The 27488-nt window shown below is 34.5% G+C and overlaps 2 protein-coding genes across 16 annotated transcripts in view; one reads left to right on the plus strand and one right to left on the minus strand.

The window, feature by feature from the left end:
• The window catches only part of LOC105231808 (ubiquitin carboxyl-terminal hydrolase 46), a 79063-nt gene that overhangs the window by 10070 nt on the left and 41505 nt on the right, over nucleotides 1-27488 (minus strand). The window lies entirely within an intron of this gene.
• Nucleotides 145-27042, plus strand: LOC125776841 (uncharacterized). Of its 14 annotated transcripts, none has more exons than XM_049450455.1 (4): nucleotides 151-403; nucleotides 14213-14304; nucleotides 14385-14596; nucleotides 21430-21547. In XM_049450455.1, the coding sequence occupies exons 1-3, from the start codon at nucleotides 389-391 to the stop codon at nucleotides 14593-14595; spliced, it is 318 nt and encodes a 105-aa protein (XP_049306412.1). In that variant the 5' UTR covers nucleotides 151-388; the 3' UTR covers nucleotide 14596; nucleotides 21430-21547. The 14 variants fall into 14 exon arrangements, with proteins under 14 accessions (XP_049306404.1, XP_049306412.1, XP_049306413.1 ...); XM_049450456.1 differs by lacking the exon at nucleotides 151-403 and adding an exon at nucleotides 2226-2478; XM_049450452.1 differs by lacking the exon at nucleotides 151-403 and adding an exon at nucleotides 13975-14134.

Below are 27488 nucleotides of genomic sequence, written 5' to 3' on the forward strand. Positions count from 1 at the left end.
CTGTCGTATGCATTAAAAAGTAACGTATTTTTTATATAGAAAATAAATACGCATTTAAGATACTAACAAGTAATTTAGAATTTGCATACCGAGACTAATTTAAGGGAGAAGTTATACATATATTATATTTTAATGCCGACTGCATTGCAGAATTCTTTGCGCTCCCGATTATTTTCTCACCATGTAATGATATGCTTGATTATTTGCGTCCAGCGGAAATAATGTTTCTAATGTCCAATGTTCTGGATGGCTAGTAGAAATAGCAGTTGCTGGCGCTGAAGTCAATCATTCGTGGCAAAACGCCATACTGGAACACATGTTCTTCTGGCGCTATTACTAAGAAAACTACGGAAAGAAGACGCTCTAAGGTCGAAATAAAATTAAAAATATGCCGTTTGTTAACGTAAGTGCATACCGTTATAATAAAATAAAGAAAAATTTTAACGCAAAATTTCTTTCTTTTCAATTCTCTTAAATAGCGCTTGCTGCTCGCTGTCATACTAAGTGTGGTCTTACAATGCCTAATGGTCAACGCTTACTACGGGGATGTGGTGAACTTGTTCACGTGATTTCAATTCGTCATTAAAACACTTTTTGTTGCATAAGTGAAATTTTTATTTTTTTTTCTTTCAATTGTGCAGTTTAGTTCAGCCGAACTACAATCGCTATAAAGAGCACATGTTACGCGATAAGAAGGAGTTGAAGTTCAGAAGCTTTTGGACGGTTGAGCTCGGTCCACCGAACCAGGAGGGTCTAATACCTATAGCCACTACAGAGTATAAAGCGTATAACCATGGATATAGAACGCGAAATAGTGCCGACAAAGCACCGATGAAGGAAAAACGATTGGATGAGCGTTTTTTAAGCTGGGGAACGGCCTAAAGAGTCAAATGTTCTCGAAACATCTGTATGTGTTAGAAAGCTTTGCAAATGTAAAATCTTTCCTGTGAAATAATAAAATTGAATCAAATTAGTTTTTGATTATTATTTTAGGTTATTTTTTTAATGTTTGCAATGCAATGGATACTCGTAGAGTCTAAGGTGTGAAGTAACTTAAAACAAATTGTAAGCTAAAATTTAGTGTAGGATCCTTAAAAATATTGTATATGCTTCCATAAGCAAAAAAAAAAAATTGTTTTGTAATTTTCATTATAATTCACCCGTCGACAAGGCAGTGTCATATTGACGGAACATTATTTTCATGTTTTTATGCAATATTTGACATGTTATCGACGGCCCACTTCTGTGCGTCTCCGACATCCTTTTGGGCTAGAGTAGAACGTAAGAGATCTCCAAGGTTTCTTTGGGATAGAGGAGAACTAGGTGACCTGAGCAAAATGCATCTTCATCTTGCCGCAATCGTAGAAATTCTTAGTGCACATACATAGTCCTATCGGCACTCATACAATAAGGGAAAAATCTTGTTGGACGCAAGTTGTCAAAGTTGTATGGAAGCATGTAGACACATCCAGGCATTTTCTCCTCAATTGTCCAGCCTTTGCTGAGCTGAGGTTGAAACATCTCGGCAGTCTCGACTTCGGCGAACTGAGCGCCCAAGACCAAACTGCGTCTAACAAATTTGTGTAGACCCGCTTTGTCGATTTTTGAGTTTCTTAAGATCAATTATATAAGAATTCCCGGAACCACAAGAGACTGGCTTTCTAAGCTGTCCCAATGAGATCACTGTAAGGATCGACTTTTTAACCTAATCTAACACACTAAGGAGAAAACCTCTATATTTTGCATGTTTTTGAAACAAAAGAATTTGACATTAAAACTAAAGGTCACACATACCGGCACCTTAAATTCAAAACAACACATCATCAAATGTCATGTAATGATGAGTTTTTGTTGTAGCATAATATTTTCAGCTTCCACTTTGAGAAATAACCTATATATAAACAATATATAACCATTCCATAACCAAAACTCAAATTTTGTTTGAATATGAGTGGCGTCTATTATATCATCTTTCCTTTGCCTGTAAACTTATGAAAACTTATGTTACGTTATTTTGCAGTTTAGGTAACAATACAAAATATACAAATTCCGGAGTGTTTCTAATAACTTGTCAACTAGCGTATGAATCAAAAAGTAACGTATTTTTTAAATAGGAAATAAATACGCATTTAAGATACTAACAAGTAATTTAAAATTTGCCTACCGAGACTAATTTAAGGGAGAAGTTATACATATATTATATTTTAATGCCGACTGCATTGCAGAATTCTTTGCGCTCCCGATTATTTTCTCACCATGTAATGATATGCTTGATTATTTGCGTCCAGCGGAAATAATGTTTCTAATGTCCAATGTTCTGGATGGCTAGTAGAAATAGCAGTTGCTGGCGCTGAAGTCAATCATTCGTGGCAAAACGCCATACTGGAACACATGTTTTTCTGGCGCTCTTACTAAGAAAACTACGGAAAGAAGACGCTCTAAGGTCGAAATAAAATTAAAAATATGCCGTTTGTTAACGTAAGTGCATACCGTTATAATAAAATAAAGAAAAATTTTAACGCAAAATTTCTTTCTCTTCAATTCTCTTAAATAGCGCTTGCTGCTCGCTGTCATACTAAGTGTGGTCTTACAATGCCTAATGGTCAACGCTTACCTCGACGGTTATGTGAACTTTTGCACGTGATTTCAATTCGTCATTAAAACACATTTTGTTGCATAAGTGAAATTTTTATTTTTTTTCTTTCAATTGTGCAGTTTAGTTCAGCCGAACTACAATCGCTATACAGAGCACATGGCACGCGGGAATAAGAAGTTGAAGTTCTATAGCGCTTGGACGGCTGAGCTCGGTCCACCGAACCAGGAGGGTCTAATACCTATAGCCACTACAGAGTATAAAGCGTATAACCATGGATATAGAACGCGAAATAGTGCCGACAAAGCACCGATTAAGGAAAAACGATTGGATGAGCGTTTTTTAAGCTGGGGAACGACCTAAAGAGTCAAATGTTCTCGAAACATCTGTATGTGTTAGAAAGCTTTGCAAATGTATAATCTTTCCTGTGAAATAATAAAATTGAATCAAATTAGTTTTTGATTATTATTTTAGGTTACTATTTTAATGTTTGCAATGCAATGGATACTCGTATAGTCTAAGTTGTGAAGTAACTTAAAACAAATTGTAAGCTAAAATTTAGTGTAGGATCTTTAAAAATATTGTATATGCTTCCATAACCAAAAAAAATTGTTTTGTAATTTTCATTATAATTCACCCGTCGACAAGGCAGTGTCATATTGACGGAACATTATTTTCATGTTTTTATGCAATATTTGACATGTTATCGACGGCCCACTTCTGTGCGTCTCCGACATCCTTTTGGGCTAGAGTAGAACGCAGGAGATCTCCCAAGGTTTCTTTGGGATAGAGGAGAACTAGGTGACCTGAGCAAAATGCATCTTCATCTTGCCGCAATCGTAGAAATTCTTAGTGCACATACATAGTCCTATCGGCACTCATACAATAAGGGAAAAATCTTGTTGGACGCAAGTTGTCAAAGTTGTATGGAAGCATGTAGACACATCCAGGCATTTTCTCCTCAATTGTCCAGCCTTTGCTGAGGTTGAAACATCTCGGCAGTCTCGACTTCGGCGAACTGAGCGCCCAAGACCAAACTGCTTCTAACAAATTTGTATAGATTCGAAGCGCTTTGTCGATTTTTGAGTTTCTTAAGATCAATTATATAAGAATTCCAGGAACCACAAGAGACTGGCTTTCTAAGCTGTCCCAATGAGATCACTGTAAGGATCGACTTTTTAACCTAATCTAACACACTAAGGAGAAAACCTCTATATTTTGCATGTTTTTGAAACAAAAGAATTTGACATTAAAACTAAAGGTCACACATACCGGCACCTTAAATTCAAAACAACACATCATCAAATGTCATGTAATGATGAGTTTTTGAATATGAGTGGCGTCTATTATATCATCTTTCCTTTGCCTGTAAACTTATGTTACGTTATTTTGCAGTTTAGGTAACAATACAAAATATATAAATTCCGGAGTGTTTCTAATAACTTGTCAACTAGCGTATGTATCAAAAAGTAACGTATTTTTTAAATAGAAAATAAATACGCATTTAAGATACTAACGAGTAATTTAGAATTTGCATACCGAGACTAATTTAAGGGAGAAGTTATACATATATTATATTTTAATGCCGACTGCATTGCAGAATTCTTTGCGCTCCCGATTATTTTCTCACCATGTAATGATATGCTTGATTATTTGCGTCCAGCGGAAATAATATTTCTAATGTCCATCGTTCTGGATGGCTAGTAGAAATAGCAGTTGCTGGCGCTGAAGTCAATCATTCGTGGCAAAACGCCATACTGGAACACATGTTCTTCTGGCGCTATTACTAAGAATACTACGGAAAGAAGACGCTCTAAGGTCGAAATAAAATTAAAAATATGCCGTTTGTTAACGTAAGTGCATACCGTTATAATAAAATAAAGAACATTTTTAACTCAAAATTTCTTTCTTTCCAATTCTCTTCAATGAAGCGCTTACTGTTCTTACTCTCTGCCGGCATACTAAGTGTGGTCTTACAATGTCTAATGGTCAACGCTGACAAAAAATTTTTGCACATGATCAGGTGATTTCAATTTGTCATTAAAACACTTTTTGTTGCATAAGTGACCAAATTTTTTTTTCCTTAAATTTTTTTCTTTCAGTTTCGATGACGTGGGAAACAATCATTATAATGAGATCGTCACACTCGAGAATGAAGAGTTGGTGCTTAGTGGCAATTGGACCGTTGCAATCGGTCGACAGAACAAGAAGGGTCTAGCAACTGTAGCCATAACAGAGTTTACTGTCGATAAGTATGGATATCACTCGCAAGTGCGTACAGAAGAAATACCGATAAGCGATTCTTGGCGTGGATCATGGCGGAGAAAAGTCAATTAAACAATCAATTAATTCACAGTACTCTGATTATAACAACCCTTGATATGTCAAACTTTTAAGTAAGAATTGCGCAAAATATTCTAATACGGTTAACTACAACAAGTTTAATCGAACTGATACCGTGTTATCATTTTTATGTTTTCAATTTAAATAAAAAATACAATATAAATAGTGATTTAACAAGGTTTGGAGAGGAAAACACGACTGTTAATAAAATGGAATATAATTTAGAAGGTATGTATGTATATTTTATGCAATTTAATACTTGGTTTGCGTTTAGCTAATACGTTGTACGGGATTTTGAAAACTCATATAAAAATGTTTGTGTTCTTTTTATTTTCAAGTTTTAAACGTATGCAACTTTTTTTATCCACATATATCCAAGCTAATGTTTGAATATTGTATAACGGTAACCTTAAGCTATACAATGACCTTTGATCAAGTACCCCATCTTTCCCCCATAATTTTTAATTATTTTTTTTCCAGATCGAGTTTGCTCTATTTCAAAAATGGAGTTATTTGAAGAATGGCGAAAATCTAAAATTTAACGAAATTCCCGATTAGGTAATTATGTTTTCACAAAATTTAGTGCTACAGATGTAACGCCTGATACACAGAAGAAGATAAAGTTAAAAATTTCAAGTGTTTCGTCAAAATTTTCGAAAAAATGGACTGAAACAAAATGATGATTGAACGTTTTTTAAACAAAAATCGCAGTTGGTCAGAAGGAGCAGATTTACAATTTTACCTACAAATGGAACATCCCTGTCCTACCTCATCAACTGGAAGCAATCGACCTGAAGGTAGACCAAAAAAAAAATTTTGAAGAGTCGTCTTTTAAAACGAAAAAACCAAGGGTCGAAGACTTACTAGAATCGCGAAGTGCCATCGAGTTGACCGTAGCCGCTGAAGTAGCAAATCGCTTGGAGGGTAATAGAAACATAGCTACTTCGATTAAAGTTTGAAATCTACAGAAAAAAAGAAGTCTGGTAATACCACATGCGAAGCAGGCAATTGACAAGTGATGAGGCATTAGCTTATTATGTGGATTCTAAGTGCACAAGTTACTCCTATAAACAGACGCGAAAATAGTCATTGAAGGCGGGACATAAAGTTTTTCCATCCTATTTTAGTTTACGTAAGTCTAAAAATTTGTGTTACCCTGCAGATGAGCATATCTTGGTAACAGAAACGCGCGCTGAAATTAAACTTCAAACCATTTTGGATAAAACCGCTAAGCGTTTAATTTAAGCGCAATGTGAAGTTTTCAAAGCAAATATATCTTCTAAGTCGTCATTCACACTAATCAGCAAATGCGGATGTGACGGAAGCTCCGGCCATAGCGCTTATAAACAGAAATTTGAGAACTGCGATGCTACTGATGAGTATCTGTTTGTTTTTACTATTGTCCCATTGAAATTGAGTGACGATGCCAGCCAAAATCCGCGGCCTTCGTCCACACTTTATTGTCGCCCAATTAAGCTTATTTTCTTCAAAGGAAACAACTGATTTTACTATATCAGAAACTAATAAGGTTTTGGAAGAAGTATCTCAACTTCTTCCAACACTTTGTAATAATCGCGGTTCTCAAATTTTGGTTAAACATAATATAGATTTACTACATATGTTTTTAATAACATCCGATCCGGTAATCAACTCACTCAGAGAAGTTCCTAGAAAGAGAACAGATAAATTACCGGAGGAAGTTCTAAATTTAATTGTCCCACCTTCAATACCATCAAAAGTACCACGTCAGGTAACATGTGACCATGACGATAAAAATTATCTAGTATCTGATTCAGACGAATCTAACAGTGATGATGAGTCATATTACTGTTATTATTAGGTCTGTTGGTAAGAAATCCCTTACTAATCATCGCGTTTTTCATCAGTTGTAATGTAATGGACTTATGTATTAGTACGTATTTTATACATCCAAGTAAATGTTATTGTATGTTGAAATTTAAAAAAATAATTAAATATATTTTTCCACAATTTTTTGTTTTCTATTCGTAAATCTAAAAAAAATATATTAATTTTTAAATGAAACTTAAAATCGTTAATCAACACGACCAAAACAATTAAATTTCAAACTACATAAAATATTTTTGTCCCCCTAGCTTGTATTAAACGATACACTGTGCGATAGCGGGATCTGCGTTATGGTTTTTTAAAGACGGCAGCGAGCTAAAGATTTAAATGTTCTCGAAACATCTGTATGTGTTAGAAAGCTTTGCAAATGTAAAATCTTTCCTGTGAAATAATAAAATTGAATCAAATTAGTTTTTGATTACTATTTTAGGTTACTTTTTTAATGTTTGCAATGCAATGGATACTCGTAGAGTCTAAGGTGTGAAGTAACTTAAAACAAATTGTAAGCTAAAATTTAGTGTAGGATCCTTAAAAATATTGTAACGGGTGATTTTTTTGAGGTTAGGATTTTCATGCATTAGTATTTGACAGATCACGTGGGATTTCAGACATGGTGTCAAAGAGAAAGATGCTCAGTATGCTTTGACATTTCATCATGAATAGACTTACTAACGAGCAACGCTTGCAAATCATTGAATTTTATTACCAAAATCAGTGTTCGGTTCGAAATGTGTTTATCGACAAATTTTGTTCAGCGATGAGGCTCATTTCTGGTTGAATGGCTACGTAAATAAGCAAAATTGCCGCATTTGGGGGTGAAGAGCAACCAGAAGCCGTTCAAGAACTGCCCATGCATTCCGAAAAATGCACTGTTTGGTGTGGTTTGTACGCTGGTGGAATCATTGGACCGTATTTTTTCAAAGATGCTGTTGGACGCACGTTACGGTGAATGGCGATCGCTATCGTTCGATGCTAACAAACTTTTTGTTGCCAAAAATGGAAGAACTGAACTTGGTTGACATGTGGTTTCAACAAGATGGCGCTACATGCCACACAGCTCGCGATTCTATGGCCATTTTGAGGGAAAACTTCGGACAACAATTCATCTCAAGAAATGGACCCGTAAGTTGGCCACCAAGATCATGCGATTTAACGCCTTTAGACTATTTTTTGTGGGGCTACGTCAAGTCTAAAGTCTACAGAAATAAGCCAGCAACTATTCCAGCTTTGGAAGACAACATTTCCGAAGAAATTCGGGCTATTCCGGCCGAAATGCTCGAAAAAGTTGCCCAAAATTGGACTTTCCGAATGGACCACCTAAGACGCAGCCGCGGTCAACATTTAAATGAAATTATCTTCAAAAAGTAAATGTCATGAACCAATCTAACGTTTCAAATAAAGAACCGATGAGATTTTGCAAATTTTATGCGTTTCTTTTTTAAAAAAAGTTATCAAGCTCTTAAAAAATCACCCTTTATATGCTTCCATAAGCAAAAAAAAAAAAAATGTTTTGTAATTTTCATTATAATTCACCCGTCGACAACGAGGCAATGTCATATTGACGGAACATTATTTTCATGTTTTTATGCAATATTTGACATGTTATCGACGGCCCACTTCTGTGCGTCTCCGACATCCTTTTGGGCTAGAGTAGAACGCAAGAGATCTCCAAGGTTCCTTTGGGATAGAGGAGAACTAGGTGACCTGAAAAAAATGCATCTTCATCTTGCCGCAATCGTAGAAATTCTTAGTGCACATACATAGTCCCATCGGCACTCACACAATAAGGGAAAAATCTTGTTGAACGCAAGTTGTCAAAGTTGTATGGAAGCATGTAGACACATCCAGGCACTTGCTGCTCAATTGTCCAGCCTTTGCTGGACTGAGGTTGAAACATGTTGAAAGTACTTGCAACACAAACTACTTGTTGTAATTATTATATTCTAATCATTGTATTCTTCTTGTGATCTGTCTTGTAAAGAAAATTTCTTTTTAGTTCTGAATAAACGATTCTTACGAACAAAACGTTTCAATATTTAAATTATAAAATTTAACAGATTATGAGACTTAGGAAAGGCATAACCAAGTAATCAAGATACGTAACTAATCAAACGTTTAGCAAACAAAATTTTTACGCGACTAAATCCGTTTTTATTATTGCAACTAACAATGGCTACTTCTGGGTTGTTTTCCATTGATAAACTCGATGACGCAAATTATTCGTCGTGGTCAGTCCACATGAAAAGTGTTCTTATTCATGCCGATTTATGGGGAATCGTATCTGGTAAGCATGTGAAGAACGAAAATGCAACGCAAGAAGAATCAGCCGCGTTCGACGCAAAAGAAAGAAAGAAGGCGCTTGCGAGCATTACGCTTTGTGTCAAGCCATCGCAGTTAAATCATATTAGACACTGCACTACTTCACTAGAGGCCTGGAGGAGATTACAATAGATCTACCAGCCAAGTGGACCAGCTCGTAAAATTACGTTTTTCAAGAAAATTCTGTACCTTAGTTTGTCTGAGGGCGAAAATGTTTCGGAGCACATAAAGCAGTTCTCTGATATCATTGAGAAAATGGCTGAAATTTGTATAGTAGTATCAGAGGAAATGTTAGCCATTATTCTGCTATCAAGTTTACCGCAGTCATATGAAAATTTCGTGGTTGTTATAGAAACACGTGATAATTTACCATCATTAAATGCGTTGAAAATTAACTTACTTGAAGAAGGTGAACGTCGTCAGGAGAAGGATGCAGATGTTGAAAATATCGAGAATCAACAGGCGTTTTCGGCAAGGACGAACTTCAGGAAAAATGTAAGTGCGCACAAAAATCTTAACAGAAATACTCGTAAAGGATATGCTTCAAATTCGATAACGAAGCAATCTAACGTTAAATGCTATAATTGTGGGAAGAGAGGTCATCTGGCTGCACAATGCAGAGCATCTAGGCAGCAAACTCAGAATGCTATTGGAAGTGTACTCGGAGCATCTGGTGTACAAGAATTTAACCGTTCGACATGGTGCGTGGATAGTGGAGCGACATCACATATGTGTTGTGAGCGCAGTTTGTTTCATACTTTTCAGAATCATACTGAAAAGGTGAGTTTAGCGGGTGAACATTTTATCGAAGCGCAAGGTATTGGGACTGTAATCCTACGAATATCATGAGGAATGTTCTGTACGTCCCAGATCTACAATCAAATTTTATATCTGTTGGAAAGGCTTCGAGCATAGGGTGTACAATGTCGTTTAATAAGAAATTTTGCGTTATCAAAAATGCTGCAGGTAAAAATTTACTGAAGGCGCATAAACGCAAAAATTTGTTCATTTTTGGAAAAACACCGAATTCATATTTTTATTCTAACACTAATGAAGTAATAAAATGACATAACAGGTATGGTCATTTGAATTTTAAAAGTCTACATGAATTGTCTAATAGAGATTTAGTACATGGCATGAAACCTATTAATATTTCACAATACAATGAATGCATTACTTGCATTAAAAGCAAAATATGTACGAAACTATTTCCAAGTATGTCCAACTCAGTATCTAAAGATCTTCTTGAGTTAATCCATACGGACGTTTGCGGTCCAATTAATAAAACATCAATTGGTGGTTCAAAATATTTTCTAACCTTTAGCGATGACAAATCGAGGTGCATGTTCGTATATTTCCTTAAAACTAAGGGAGAAGTTTTACTAAAATTTAAACACTTTAAAGCTATGGTGGAATGCCAAACTGGGAAAAGAATAAAAGCTATTCGCAGCGACAATGGGCGTGAATTTTTAAATAAAGATTTCGACAATTACTTAAATATGTACGGTATTAAGCGTGAACTTACTGTACCATATACACCTCAACAAAATGGTGTAGCTGAGCGCGCAAATCGCACTTTAGTTGAAATGGCGCGATGTATGTTAGTTCATACAGGAATGGATGAAAGTTTTTTGGCAGAGGCAATTTCTACCGCTGTATTTCTACGCAACAGATCGCCAACAAAGATTCTTGTAAATAAAACTCCTTACAACTTGGTTAGGAAGAAAACCAATGGTTCATTTTCTAAAAACTTTTGGATCATTAGCTATTGCTCTAAATAAGAAAGAAATTCATAAGTTTCGACCTAAAGGTAAAGAATATATTATGGTTGGATATGCAGAAAAGGCCAAGGCATATCGTTTATATGACCCAATAACACGCAAATTCATCATTAATTTTCTGAGAGTTTTCAATGAATATAACATCTCTATTATATTCATTAAAAACTCTCAGAAAATTAATGAAGTCAGTGATAAGGTAGACGTGACCGAATTAATACTCAAAACAAATAATCACGAAGCAGTAACTGACACAGAGTGCATGGAGAATCTCGCTGGAGGAGAGCACGTAGATACCAGCAATATTCCGATAGCAAAAGATGATAAAGTTGAAGTAGATCCTATTAATATGATAAATAATGAGAAATCTAATACAAGAGGAAGAGGAAGAGGAAGAGGAAGAGGGAGACCAAAAATAATCCGAAATGGCAGGGTTGGTCGTCCTAGAAAGCAACAAAATATATTGAATTCAATGAATAACAGCATAAAGATACCTGAAACTGTTGGAGAAGCATTACTCAGCGAATATTCTGCAGAATGGAAGAAAGCCATGCAAGTTGAATATGTTGCGTTGATAGACAATAACACATGGTCGCTGGAAGAATTACCTTCATGTCAAAAGGTTGTCGGATGTAAATGGATTTTTTCTGTGAAGCGAGATGCTGATGGTAATATTGAACGTTTTAAGGCAAGGCTAGTAGCAAAGGGTTGTAGTCAGCAATACGGTATAAATTACAAAGAAACTTTTTCACCAGTGGTACGCTACGAAACTCTTAGGATGATAATTGCATTAGCAGTAGAACACCAAATGCATTTACATCAAATGGACGTTGCAACAGCTTATTTAAATGGGGAACTTCATGACACAGTTTACATGAAACAACCAGAGTATTTTATAGATAAAATTTTCCCAAATCGTGTTCTTAAACTCCACAAGTCGTTATATGGATTTAAACAATCAGGAAGAGATTGGAATTCAAAACTCGATTTCATTTTGAAGAAAATTGGTTTTTCGTCATGTCCAAGTGAACCTTGCGTTTACACGAATGATTCAAATGGGTGTTTTAATATAATTGCAGTTTATGTTGATGACATTATGCTTGCTTCAACCAATAAAGCAGATTTAATTGAAATCAAGAAGAAAATTGGAAATGAATTTAAAGTAATTGATAAATGACCACTGAAACATTTTTTAGGAATGACATTTCAGCGCGAAGGGGAAACTGGAGCAATTACAGTCAGCCAATCTAATTATATCAATGAACATTTATAACAGTCAGCCAATCTAATTATATCAATGAACATTTAAAGCAATATGGTATGTTTAATTGTAGGCCAGTTTTTACTCCACTTGAACCTAAATTTCAAGTTAAATGCAACAACGAAAATTGCAAGAAAATTGATGAAACGAAATATCAGTCACTTATTGGTTCGCTTATGTATTTAGCAATTTTAACAAGACCCGAAATTTTACACGCTGTTTCTAAATTATCACAGCGTAATAAAGATCCACACATTGAACACGAGCCAGGAGCCAAACATATATTACGATATTTAAATAAAACAAGTGATTATAAATTGCATTATTTAAAAACAGGAAAGTCGATTGAAGGCTATGCAGATGCTGATTGGGGTAGCGACGCTACGGACAGAAAGTCTTATACCGGATATGCTTTCTTTTTGGCAGGTAGTGTATTCTCTTGGCAATCTAAGAAACAAAACACAATTGCACTCAGCAGTACAGAAGCGGATATATGGCGATGTCCGCAGCAGCAAAAGAAGCCACATATATAAGAAAACTTATGCAAGAAATCGGGATTGATCCAACGAATAATCCTATAAAAATCAACGGCGATAATTTGGGGGCACAACATTTAATTAAGAATCCTGTATATCACTCCCGCAGCAAGCATAATGATATAAAATATCATCATATACGCGAAGTTTTAAATAGTAGACAAATTTCAATTAATTACGTTCCAACAAATGAGATGGTTGCCGATATACTAACGAAAAACTTAAAAAAATGTAATCATCATAAATTTGTTAAACTTTTGGGATAAGAATAATACATATCCATATTTGGGTTGTTACTGTTGTAGTTAATATTGTGTTGAGGAGGAGTGTTGAAAGTACTTGCAACACAAACTACTTGTTGTAATTATTATATTCTAATCATTGTATTGTTCTTGTGATTTGTCTTGTAAAGAAAATTTCTTTTTAGTTCTGAATAAACGATTCTTACGAACAAAACGTTTCAATATTTAAATTATAAAATTTAAAAAAACATCTCGGCAGTCTCCACTTCGGCGAACTGAGCGACCTAGGCCAAACTGCTTCTAACAAATTTGTATAGATTCGAAGCGCTTTGTTGATTTTTGAGTTTCTTAAGATCAATTATATAAGAATTCCAGGAACCACAAGAGACTGGCTTTCTAAGCTGTCCCAATGAGATCACTGTAAGGATCGACCTTTTTACCTAAACTAACACACTATGGAGAAAACCTCTATATTTTGCATGTTTTTGAAACAGAAGAATTTGACATTAGAACTGAAGGTCACACATACCGGCACCTTAAATTCAAAACAACACATCATCAAATGTCATGTAATGATGAGTTTATATTGTAGCATAATATTTTCAGCCTCCACTTTGAGAAATAACCTATTGATAAACAATATATATCCATTTTATAACCAAAACTCAAATTTTGTTTGAATATGTCTATTATATCTATAATCTTTCTTTCGTCTGCAAACTTATGAAAACTTATGTTACGTAATTTGCAGTTTAGGTAACAATACAAAATATATAAATTCCGAAGTGTTTCTAATAACTTGTCAACTGTCGTATGCATCAAATAGAAATAGAAAATAAATACGCATTTAAGATACTAACAAGTAATTTAGAATTTGCATACCGAGACTAATTTAAGGGAGAAGTTATACATATATTATATTTCAATGCCGACTGCATTGCAGAATTCTTTGCGCTCCCGATTATTTTCTCACCATGTAATGATATGCTTGATTATTTGCGTCCAGCGGAAATAATGTTTCTAATGTCCAATGTTCTGGATGGCTAGTAGAAATAGCAGTTGCTGGCGCTGAAGTCAATCATTCGTGGCAAAACGCCATACTGGAACACATGTTCTTCTGGCGCTATTACTAAGAATACTACGGAAAGAAGACGCTCTAAGGTCGAAATAAAATTAAAAATATGCCGTTTGTTAACGTAAGTGCATACCGTTATAATAAAATAAAGAAAAATTTTAACGCAAAATTTCTTTCTTTCCAATTCTCTTAAATGAAGCGCTTACTGTTCTTACTCTCCGCCGGCATACTAAGTGTGGTCTTACAATGTCTAATGGTCAACGCTGACACAGAAATGTTGCAGATGCTCACGTGATTTCAATTTGTCATTAAAACACTTTTTGTTGCAAAAGTGACCAAATTTTGCTTTTCTTTAAATTTTTTTCTTGCAGTTTAAATCAGATGGGATACAATAGCTATGATGAGATCGTCACACTCGAGAATGGAGAGTTGGTGATTAGTGGCAATTGGACCGTTGAAATCGGTCCGGAGAAGGAGGGTCTAACAATTATAGCCATAACAGAGTTTACCATCGATAAGTATGGATATCACTCGCAATCTCATACCGAAGAAGTACCGATAGTGGGAAAAGGGGTGGGTTAGGGTTTTTTAAAGACGGCAGCGAGCTAAAGATTTAAATGTTCTCGAAACATCTGTATGTGTTAGAAAGCTTTGCAAATGTAAAATCTTTCCTGTGAAATAATAAAATTGAATCAAATTAGTTTTTGATTACTATTTTAGGTTACTTTTTTAATGTTTGCAATGCAATGGATACTCGTATAGTCTAAGGTGTGAAGTAACTTAAAACAAATTGTAAGCTAAAATTTAGTGTAGGATCTTTAAAAATATTGTATATGCTTCCATAACCAAAAAAAATTGTTTTGTAATTTTCATTATAATTCACCCGTCGCAGTGTCATATTGACGGAACATTATTTTCATGTTTTTATGCAATATTTGACATGTTATCGACGGCCCACTTCTGTGCGTCTCCGACATCCTTTTGGGCTAGAGTAGAACGCAGGAGATCTCCAAGGTTGTTTTAGGATAGAGGAGAACTAGGTGACCTGAGCAAAATGCATCTTCATCTTGCCGCAATCGTCGAAATTCTTAGTGCACATACATAGTCCTATCCACTCATACAATAAGGGAAAAATCTTTTTGGACGCAAGTTCTCAAAGTTGTATGGAAGCATGTCAAGTGGAAACATACAGGCACTTTCTTCTCAATTGTCCAGTCTTTGCTGGTCTGAGGTTGAAACATCTCGGCAGTCTCGACTTCGGCGAACTGAGCGCCCAAGACCAAACTGCTTCTAACAAATTTGTAGAGATTCGAAGCGCTTTGTCGATTTTTGAGTTTCTTAAGATCAATTATATAATAATTCCAGGAACCACAAGAGACTGGCTTTCTAAGCTGTCCCAATGAGATCACTGTAAGGATCGACTTTTTTACCTAAACTAACACACTATGGAGAAAACCTCTATATTTTGCATGTTTTTGAAACAGAAGAATTTGACATTAAAACTGAAGGTCACACATACCGGCACCTTAAATTCAAAACAACACATCATCAAATGTCATGTAATGATGAGTTTTTGTTGTAGCATAAAATTTTCAGCTTCCACTTTGAGAAATAACCCGTATATAACCAATATATAACCATTCCATAACCAAAACTCAAATTTTGTTTGAATATGTCTATTATATCTATAATCTTTCTTTCGTCTGCAAACTTATGAAAACTTGTGTTACGTTATTTTGCAATTTAGGTAACAATATAAAATATATAAATTCCGAAGTGTTTCTAATAACTTGTCAACTAGCGTATGTATCAAAAAGTAACGTATTTTTTAAATAGAAAATAAACACGCATTTAAGGTACTAACAAGTAATTTAGAATTTGCATACCGAGACTAATTTAAGGGAGAAGTTGTACATATATTATATTTTAATGCCGACTGCATTGCAGAATTCTTTGCGCTCCCGATTATTTTCTCACCATGTAATGATATGCTTCATTATTTGCGTCCAGCGGAAATAATATTTCTAATGTCCATCGTTCTGGATGGCTAGTAGAAATAGCAGTTGCTGGCGCTGAAGTCAATCATTCGTGGCAAAACGCCATACTGGAACACATGTTCTTCTGGCGCTATTACTAAGAAAACTACGGAAAGAAGACGCTCTAAGGTCGAAATAAAATTAAAAATATGCCGTTTGTTAACGTAAGTGCATACCGTTATAATAAAATAAAGAAAAATTTTAACTCAAAATTTCTTTCTTTCCAATTTTCTTAAATAGCGCTTGCTGCTCGCTGTCATACTAAGTGTGGTCTTACAATGCCTAATGGTCAACGCTTACTATAGTGGTGTGGTGAACTTGTTCACGTGATTTCAATTCGTCATTAAAACACTTTTTGTTGCATAAGTGAAATTTTTATTTTTTTTCTTTCAATTGTGCAGTTTAGTTCAGCCGAACTACAATCTCTATAAAGAGAGGATCATAAGCGATAGGAAGGAGTTGAAGTTCTATAGCGTTTGGACGGTTGAGCTCGGTCCACCGAACCAGGAGGGTCTAATACCTATAGCCACTACAGAGTATAAAGCGTATAACCATGGATATAGAACGCGAAATAGTGCCGACAAAGCACCGATGATGGAAACACGAATGGATGAGGCTTTTTTACGCGAGATAACGCTCTAAAGAGTCAAATGTTCTCGAAACATCTGTATGTGTTAGAAAGCTTTGCAAATGTAAAATCTTTCCTGTGAAATAATAAGATTGAATCAAATTAGTTTTTGATTATTATTTTAGGTTACTCTTTTAATGTTTGCAATGCAATGGATACTCGTATAGTCTAAGTTGTGAAGTAACTTAAAACAAATTGAAAGCTAAAATTTAGTGTAGGATCCTTCAAAATATTGTATATGCTTCCATAACCAAAAAAAAAAATTTGTTTTGTAATTTTCATTATAATTCACCCGTCGACAACGAGGCAGTGTCATATTGACGGAACATTATTTTCATGTTTTTATGCAATATTTGACATGTTATCGACGGCCCACTTCTGTGCGTCTCCGACATTCTTTTGGGCTAGAGTAGAACGCAGGAGATCTCCCAAGGTTCTTTTGGGACCTTGTGAATTTCAGTTCAAATTTTTTTGCGCCAATTCTAGGAGGTGATTTTAATGCAAAATGTGTTGATTGGGGTGACTCGCAAACGAATTCTAACGGGTCAAGCTTATCTGATTGGTTACAAAGCTCGGATCAAAATCTAGTTAGATTTTGCGGTAGAAAACCTTCTTACCCTGGAGGTCAATCGTATCTGGACCATTCTCTTTTGTCTTGACATACATATAATAGATTTCAATATTAAAAACTTTAAAGTTTTCCTAGGTTCCTCCTTTTCTGACCACCTTCCCTATATTCTTCATATAGAAATTCCAAATGTTGATCTTTTATTTAATTGTGCGAAGTCTATTGTTAAAACAGATTGGACATCTTTTGCAAATGATTCCAATCAGGATTTGGCTGCAGCAGATATTAATCTTACTAATATTGAAATAGATAACTACATGGAAAAGTTTGTTGAACACTTAGGCATTGTCAAGATTAAAAATTCCTGTATTACAAAGCATATAGAATTTTCTCCTTTTTATAATAATCAAATTAAGAAATGAATTGCTATTAAGCATATGTGGCAAAAAAAAAATTATAAAAAAATTTATCATACATCCGGACATAGAACTTCTCTGGAATACAAATTAATTGTATCTCAAAATTATTATATTAAAGTGCTTCTGTAGGATTGGATTGGTAAGGTGCGAGCAGAGAGGTTCAATAAATTCCTTGAAACTATTACACCAGGACCTCATGCTTTTAGGAAAATTTATAGAGCGGCTAAGATGAAACCGAATGTTTTTTGTGATAAGTTGTTGGTTAATAATGTGGAGATTTATGAGAATAAGGCAAAGGCTCTAGTGTTCAAATCTTACTACGAAAGTATTTATTCGGAGATAACTCCTAATTGTGCTTCAGTCAGTTCAGTCGTGTGGAAAGAACCCTGGATGCGCATGATCATATTCTTGGTGGTAATATTGTTGATTTTTCTCCACGTCTTACATGGCTTGATCCTCCAACAAATACTAATAAGCTTTTGATAAATAAATATATTTTAAAAGACACAATTATTTCACTGAATTCAAAGCCATCTGCAGGACCAGATGGCGTTTCGAATTCTTTAATTAAAAAGCTGCCAGAAAATGCTATCAAATTTCTACTTATTATATTCAATAATTGCTTAAATAATGGATATTTTCCGTTAAAATGGAAAATTGCCAAGATAATACCTTTAAAAAAAAAATCGTAATTCTGTTGAGGCAAAAGAATTTAGACCTATTTCCTACTCTCGAACATTGGTAAGCTACTTGAAAAAATAATTCATAATTTGTACTCGGAAAAGTTTATTATGTCTTATCAGTTTGGTTTGCAAAAAGCACATTCCACGCAACGTGCACTTTTTAAGTTCTCCAATGATGTATTGGTAAATTTAAGGAATAAACTTTGTACTGTAGCAGTATCATTGGATATCGAAAAAGCATTCGATCGTGTTTATTATAGAGGGCTTATTTTTAAGCTTGTTCAGATTGGTTTTGATCATCGTTTTATTAAGATTATTTCAAGTTTTTTATCAGATAGGAAATTTTTTGTCCTTATTAATGATTGTTCCTTGGATCTTGGAGTTTGCAATTGTGGAGTTCCACAAGGCTCTATTCTAGCTCCATTGCTTTACAATATTTTTATGTTTGATTTTCCACATAGTCACAATAATTCATTAAGTATTCTGTATGCTGATGATTCTTTAGTTTATGCTCATAACAAATTTCCTACCTTGGCATTGCGAATGGTAGAGAATCATCTAGAAAAAATTAATAATTTCTACAAATATTGGGGGGTTAAGATAAATGAGGCCCAAGACTGCACCTATCTGCATCAGAAATGCTTCAGGTAAAGGACCTAGAGGGGTTGTAAAGGAGAGTAGAGACTTGATTCTAAATCTTAATGGTCATAATATTCGTTTTCAGAATCAAATGAAATATCTTGGAGTAACCTTCACCAACTTATTTAAATTCAATTTTCATGCTAACGACATGGTGAAAAAATGTAATGACCATTTTCATGCCTTATCAATGATAATGAAAAATACAAGTTTATGCACAAGAACCAAAATTTTGATTTATAAAGTGGTTCTCCGTCCAGTCTTAATGTACGCTTTGCCGATTTGGTTTCAATTTTCGCCTTCTTTGATGAAAAAAATTGAAATATTTGTACGTAAAATTATAAAAGATTTTGTTTAAACAAAAACTTCATTCACTTTAAAAAGAGATACTCAAATAAATATATCTATTCAAATTCTAAAGTACACCCTTTTAATAAATATGCAATAGGAGCAATATTAAGGTTTTTCGACCACGTTCGGAATTGTGACAATCCATTGATTTCTGATGGTATCTTGTCGCAGTCGAGTCATAGTTGGGTCAACAGCAAGTATTTGTCTCCACTTGGTATTAGTAAAGAAAATATAATAAATGATGTTAATCATCCAGAAGCCTTCTGCTCAAACTTTTATGTAAAATCAACACCTGGTTCGCACAGGGGCTAGTGTCGGGAGCAAGCATTTATTGTATTCTTTTTTCCTTTAGATTAAGATCTGTTTTCGGAAACTTTTGTTTAAGATAAAAATATGTATAGTCTTAAGTTATAACTTTCTACTTTTGTAAATAATTTGTATTTTTGTTTCTTTTTGGTCTCAATAAATAAGTTTAAAATTGGGTTGTTTTGGGATAGAGGAGAACTAGGTGACCTGAGCAAAATGCATCTTCATCTTGCCGCAATCGTAGAAATTCTTAGTGCACATACATAGTTCTATCGACACTACATACAATAAGGAAAAAATCTTGTTGGACGCAAGCTGTCAAAGTTGTATGGAAGCATGTAGACACATCCAGGCACGTTCTCCTCAATTGTCCAGCCTTTGCTGGACTGAGGTTGAAACATCTCGGCAGTCTCGACTTCGGCGAACTGAGCGCCCAAGACCAAACTGCTTCTAACAAATTTGTATAGATTCGAAGCGATTTGTCGATTTTTGAGTTTCTTAAGATCAATTATATAAGAATTCCAGGAACCACAAGAGACTGGCTTTCTAAGCTGTCCCAATGAGATCACTGTAAGGATCGACTTTTTTACCTAAACTAACACACTATGGAGAAAACCTTTATATTTTGCATGTTTTTGAAACAGAAGAATTTGACTTTAGAACTGAAGGTCACACATACCGGCACCTTAAATTCCAACCAACACATCATCAAATGTCATGTAATGATGAGTTTATGTTGTAGCATAATATTTTCAGCTTCCACTTTGAGAAATAACACGTATATAACCATTCCATAACCAAAACTCAAATTTTGTTTGAATATGTCTATTATATCTATAATCTTTCTTTCGTCTGCAAACTTATGAAAACTTATGTTACGTTATTTTGCAGTTTAGGTAACAATACAAAATATATAAATTCCGAAGTGTTTCTAATAACTTGTCAACTGTCGTATGCATCAAATAGAAATAGAAAATAAATACGCATTTAAGATACTAACAAGTAATTTAGAATTTGCATACCGAGACTAATTTAAGGGAGAAGTTATACATATATTATATTTCAATGCCGACTGAATTGCAGAATTCTTTGCGCTCCCGATTATTTTCTCACCATGTAATGATATGCTTGATTATTTGCGTCCAGCGGAAATAATGTTTCTAATGTCCAATGTTCTGGATAGCTAGTAGAAATAGCAGTTGCTGGCGCTGAAGTCAATCATTCGTGGCAAAACGCCATACTGGAACACATGTTCTTCTGGCGCTATTACTAAGAATACTACGGAAAGAAGACGCTCTAAGGTCGAAATAAAATTAAAAATATGCCGTTTGTTAACGTAAGTGCATACCGTTATAATAAAATAAAGAAAAATTTTAACTCAAAATTTCTTTCTTTCCAATTCTCTTAAATAGCGCTTGCTGCTCGCTGTCATACTAAGTGTGGTCTTACAATGTCTAATGGTCAATGCTGACCCAAAAGTGGTGCACATGATCAGGTGATTTCAATTTGTCATTAAAACACTTTTTGTTGCATAAGTGACCAAATTTTTATTTTTTTCTTTCAATTGTGCAGTTTATATCAGGGTGACTACAATAGCTTTAATAAGTTGGTCACACTCGAGTATGGGGAGTTGGTGCATAAAAGCAGTTGGATGGTTGAGCTCGGTCCACCGAACCAGGAGGGTCTAATACCTATAGGCATGAACGAGAATAAACTCGATTGGGATGGACATCACTTTCAATGTCGTACCGACGAAGTACCGATAGTGGGAAAAGGGGTGGGTTAGGGTTTTTTAAAGACGGCAGCGAGCTAAAGATTTAAATGTTCTCGAAACATCTGTATGTGTTTGAAAGCTTTGCAAATGTAAAATCGTTCCTGTGAAATAATAAAATCGAATCAAATTAGTTTTTGATTATTATTTTAGGTTACTTTTTTAATGTTTGCAATGCAATGGACACTCGTATAGTCTAAGGTGTGAAGTAACTTAAAACAATGAGATCACTGTAAGGATCGACTTTTTTACCTAAACTAACAAACTATGGAGAAAACCTCTATATTTTGCATGTTTTTGAAACAGAAGAATTTGACATTAGAACTGAAGGTCACACATACCGCGCCTTAAATGATGACTTTTTGTTGTAGCATAATATTTTCAGCTTCCACTTTGAGAAATAACCTATATATAAACAATATATATCCATTTTATAACCAAAACTCAAATTTTGTTTGAATATGAGTGGCGTCTATTATATCATCTTTCCTTTGCCTATAAACTTATGAAAACTTATGTTACGTTATTGTGCAGTTTAGGTAACAATACAAAATATACAAATTCCGGAGTGTTTCTAATAACTTGTCAACTGTCGTATGAATCAAAAAGTAACGTATTTTTTAAATAGCAAATAAATACGCATTTAAGATACTAACAAGTAATTTAGAATTTGCCTACCGAGACTAATTTAAGGGAGAAGTTATACATATATTATATTTTAATGCCGACTGCATTGCAGAATTCTTTGCGCTCCCGATTATTTTCTCACCATGTAATGATATGCTTGATTATTTGCGTCCAGCGGAAATAATATTTCTAATGTCCAATGTTCTGGATGGCTAGTAGAAATAGCAGTTGCTGGCGCTGAAGTCAATCATTCGTGGCAAAACGCCATACTGGAACACATGTTCTTCTGGCGCTATTACTAAGAATACTACGGAAAGAAGACGCTCTAAGGTCGAAATAAAATTAAAAATATGCCGTTTGTTAACGTAAGTGCATACCGTTATAAAAAATAAAGAACATTTTTAACTCAAAATTTCTTTCTTTCCAATTCTCTTAAATGAAGCGCTTACTGTTCTTACTCTCCGCCGGCATACTAAGTGTGGTCTTACAATGTCTAATGGTCAACGCTGACAAAGAAGTGTTGCACATGATCAGGTGATTTCAATTTGTTATTAAAACACTTTTTGTTGCATAAGTGACCAAATTTTTTTTTCCTTAAATTTTTTTCTTGCAGTTACGGTGACGTGGGACACAATCAATATTATGAGATCGTCACACTCGAGAATGAAGAGTTGGTGCTTAGTGGCAATTGGACCGTTGAAATCGGTCCACAGCACCTGAAGGGACTAACAACTGTAGCCATAACAGAGTTTACTATCGATAAGTATGGATATCACTCGCAAACGCGTACAGAAGAAAAAATGACATACTATGATTGGCTTGGAACAATGTAGGCGGACAAAAGTCAATGTAAACAATCAAATAATTGATAGTACTCTGATTGTAACAACCCTTGATATGTCACAATTTTAAGTAAGAATTGCGCAAAATATTCTAATACGGTTAACTACAACAAGTTTAATCGAAGTGATACCGTGTTATCATTTTTATGTTTTCAATTTAAATAAAAAATACAATATAAATAGTGATTTAACAAGGTTTGGAGAGGAAAACACGACTGTTAATGAAATGGAATATAATTTAGAAGATATGTATGTACATTTTATGCAATTTAATACTTGGTTTGCGTTTAGCTAATACGTTGTACGGGATTTTGAAAACTCATATAAAAATGATTGTGTTCTTTTTATTTTCAAGTTTTAAACGTATGCAACTTTTTTTATCCACATATATCCAAGCTAATGTTTGAATATTGTATAACGGTAACCTTAAGCTATACAATGACCTTTGATCAAGTACCCCATCTTTCCCCCATAATTTTTAATTATTTTTTTTCCAGATCGAGTTTGCTCTATTTCAAAAATGGAGTTATTTTAAGAATGGCGAAAATCTAAAATTTAACGAAATTCCCGATTAGGTAATTATGTTTTCACAAAATTTAGTGCTACAGATGTAACGCCTGATACACAGAAGAAGATAAAGTTAAAAATTTCAATTGTTTCGTCAAAATTTTCGAAAAAATGGACTGAAACAAAATGATGATTGAACGTTTTTTAAACAAAAATCGCAGTTGGTCAGAAGGAGCAGATTTACAATTTTACCTACAAATGGAACATCCCTGTCCTACCTCATCAACTGGAAGCAATCGACCTGAAGGTAGACCAAAAAAAAAATTTGAAGAGTCGTCTTTTAAAACGAAAAAACCAAGGGTCGAAGACTTACTAGAATCGCGAAGTGCCATCGAGTTGACCGTAGCCGCTGAAGTAGCAAATCGCTTGGAGGGTAATAAAAACATAGCTATTTCGATTAAAGTTTGAAATCTACAGAAAAAAAGAAGTCTGGTAATACCACATGCGAAGCAGGCAATTGACAAGTGATGAGGCATTAGCTTATTACGTGGATTCTAAGTGCACAAGTTACTCTTATAAACAGACGCGAAAATAGTCATTGAAGGCGGGACATAAAGTTTTTCCATCCTATTTTAGTTTACGTAAGTCTAAAAATTTGTGAAACGCGCGCCGAAATTAAACTTCAAACCATTTTGGATAAAACCGCTAAGCGTTTAATTTAAGCGCAATGTGAAGTTTTCAAAGCAAATATATCTTCTAAGTCGTCATTCACACTAATCAGCAAATGCGGATGTGACGGAAGCTCCGGCCATAGCGCTTATAAACAGAAATTTGAGAACTGCGATGCTACTGATGAGTATCTGTTTGTTTTTACTATTGTCCCATTTAAATTGAGTGACGATGCCAGCCAAAATCCGCGGCCTTCGTCCACACTTTATTGTCGCCCAATTAAGCTTATTTTCTTCAAAGGAAACAACTGATTTTACTATATCAGAAACTAATAAGGTTTTGGAAGAAGTATCTCAACTTCTTCCTACACTTTGTAATAATCGCGGTTCTCAAATTTTGGTTAAACATAATATAGATTTACTACATATGTTTTTAATAACATCCGATCCGGTAATCAACTCACTCAGAGAAGTTCCTAGAAAGAGAACAGATAAATTACCGGAGGAAGTTCTAAATTTAATTGTCCCACCTTCAATACCATCAAAAGTACCACGTCAGGTAACATGTGACCATGACGATAAAAATTATCTAGTATCTGATTCAGACGAATCTAACAGTGATGATGAGTCATATTACTGTTATTATTAGGTCTGTTGGTAAAAAATCCCTTACTAATCATCGCGTTTTTCATCAGTTGTAATGTAATGGACTTATGTATTAGTACGTATTTTATACATCCAAGTAAATGTTATTGTATGTTGAAATTTAAAAAAATAATTAAATCTATTTTTCCACAATTTTTTGTTTTCTATTCGTAAATCTAAAAAAAATATATTAATTTTTAAATGAAACTTAAAATCGTTAATCAACACGGCCAAAAAAATTAAATTTCAAACTAAAATATTTTTGTCCCCCTAGCTTGTATTAAACGATACACTGTGCGATAGCGGGATCTGCGTTATGGTTTTTTAAAGACGGCAGCGGGCTAAATGTTAAATGAGTCAAATGTTCTCGAAACATCTGTATGTGTTTGAAAGCTTTGCAAATGTAAAATCTTTCCTGTGAAATAATAAAATTGAATCAAATTAGTTTTTGATTATTATTTTAGGTTACTTTTTTAATGTTTGCAATGCAATGGATACTCGTATAGTCTAAGTTGTGAAACAACTTAAAACAAATTGAAAGCTAAAATTTAGTGTAGGATCTTTAAAAATATTGTATATGCTTCCATAACTACTACTAAACCATAGAACTAGGTGACCTGAGCAAAATGCATCTTCCTTCATCTTGCCGCAATCGTAGAAATTCTTAGTGCACATACATAGTTCTATCGACACTACATACAATAAGGGAAAAATCTTGTTGGACGCAAGTTGTCAAAGTTGTATGGAAGCATGTGGACACATCCAGAGACTTTCTCCTCAATTGTCCAGCCTTTGCTGAGCTGAGGTTGAAACATCTCGGCAGTCTCGACTTCGGCGAACTGAGCGCCCAAAACCAAACTGCGTCTAACAAATTTGTGTAGACCCGCTTTGTCGATTTTTGAGTTTATTAAGATGAATTATATAAGAATTCCAAGAACCACAAGAGACTGGCTTTCTAAGCTGTCCCAATGAGATCACTGTTAGGATCGACTTTTTAACCTAATCTAACACACTATGGAGAAAACCTTTATATTTTGCATGTTTTTGAAACAGAAGAATTTGACATTAGAACTGAAGGTCACACATACCGGCACCTTAAATTCAAAACAACACATCATCAAATGTCATGTAATGATGAGTTTTTGTTATAGCATAATATTTTCAGCTTCCACTCTGAGAAATAACCTATTGATAAACAATATATATCCATTTTATAACCAAAACTCAAATTTTGTTTGAATATGTCTATTATATCTATAATCTTTCTTTCGTCTGCAAACTTATGAAAACTTATGTTACGTTATTTTGCAGTTTAGGTAACAATACAAAATATACAAATTCCGGAGTGTTTCTAATAACTTGTCAACTAGCATATGCATTAAAAAGTAACGTATTTTTTAAATAGAAAATAAATACGCATTTAAGATACTAACAAGTAATTTAGAATTTGCATACCGAGACTAATTTAAGGGAGAAGTTATACATATATTATATTTTAATGCCGACTGCATTGCAGAATTCTTTGCGCTCCCGATTATTTTCTCACCATGTAATGATATGCTTGATTATTTGCGTCCAGCGGAAATAATGTTTCTAATGTCCAATGTTCTGGATGGCTAGTAGAAATAGCAGTTGCTGGCGCTGAAGTCAATCATTCGTGGCAAAACGCCATACTGGAACACATGTTCTTCTGGCGCTATTACTAAGAATACTACGGAAAGAAGACGCTCTAAGGTCGAAATAAAATTAAAAATATGCCGTTTGTTAACGTAAGTGCATACCGTTATAATAAAATAAAGAAAAATTTTAACTCAAAATTTCTTTCTTTCCAATTCTCTTAAATAGCGCTTGCTGCTCGCTGTCATACTAAGTGTGGTCTTACAATGCCTAATGGTCAACGCTGACCCAAAAGTGGTGCACATGATCAGGTGATTTCAATTTGTCATTAAAACACTTTTTGTTGCATAAGTGACCAAATTTTTAATTTTTGCTCTTTCAATTGTGCAGTTTATATCAGGGTGACTACAATAGCTTTAATAAGATTGTCACACTCGAGTATGAGGAGTTGGTGCATAAAAGCAGTTGGATGGTTGAGCTCGGTCCACCGAACCAGGAGGGTCTAATACCTATAGGCATGAACGAGAATAAAGTCGATTGGGATGGATTTCACTCGCAACGTCGTACCGACGAAGTACCGATGGTGGAAAGACGATTGGGTGAGGGTTTTTTAAAGTCAGCAGCGGGCTAAAGAGTCGAATATTCTCGAAACATCTGTACGTGTTTGAAAGCTTTGCAAATGTAAAATCTTTCCTGTGAGATAATAAAATCGATTCAAATTAGTTTTTGATTATTATTTTAGGTTACTTTTTTAATGTTTGCATTGCAATGGATACTCGTATAGTCTAAGGTGTGAAGTAACTTAAAACAAATTGTAAGCTAAAATTTAGTGTAGGATCTTTAAAAATATTGTATATGCTTCCATAACCAAAAAAAAAATTGTTTTGTAATTTTCATTATAATTCACCCGTCGACAACGAGGCAGTGTCATATTGACGGAACATTATTTTCATGTTTTTATGCAATATTTGACATGTTATCGACGGCCCACTTCTGTGCGTCTGCGAGATCCTTTTGTTCTAGAATAGAACGCAGGAGATCTCCAAGATCCTTTTAGGATAGAGGAGAACTAGGTGACCTGAGCAAAATGCATCTTCATCTTGCCGCAATCGTAGAAATTCTTAGTGCACATACATAGTCCTATCGACACTACATACAATAAGGGAAA

The sequence above is a fragment of the Bactrocera dorsalis genome, chromosome 2, assembly GCF_023373825.1.
Source record: "Bactrocera dorsalis isolate Fly_Bdor chromosome 2, ASM2337382v1, whole genome shotgun sequence".
In the NCBI taxonomy this organism is placed as follows: Eukaryota; Metazoa; Arthropoda; class Insecta; order Diptera; family Tephritidae; genus Bactrocera; species Bactrocera dorsalis.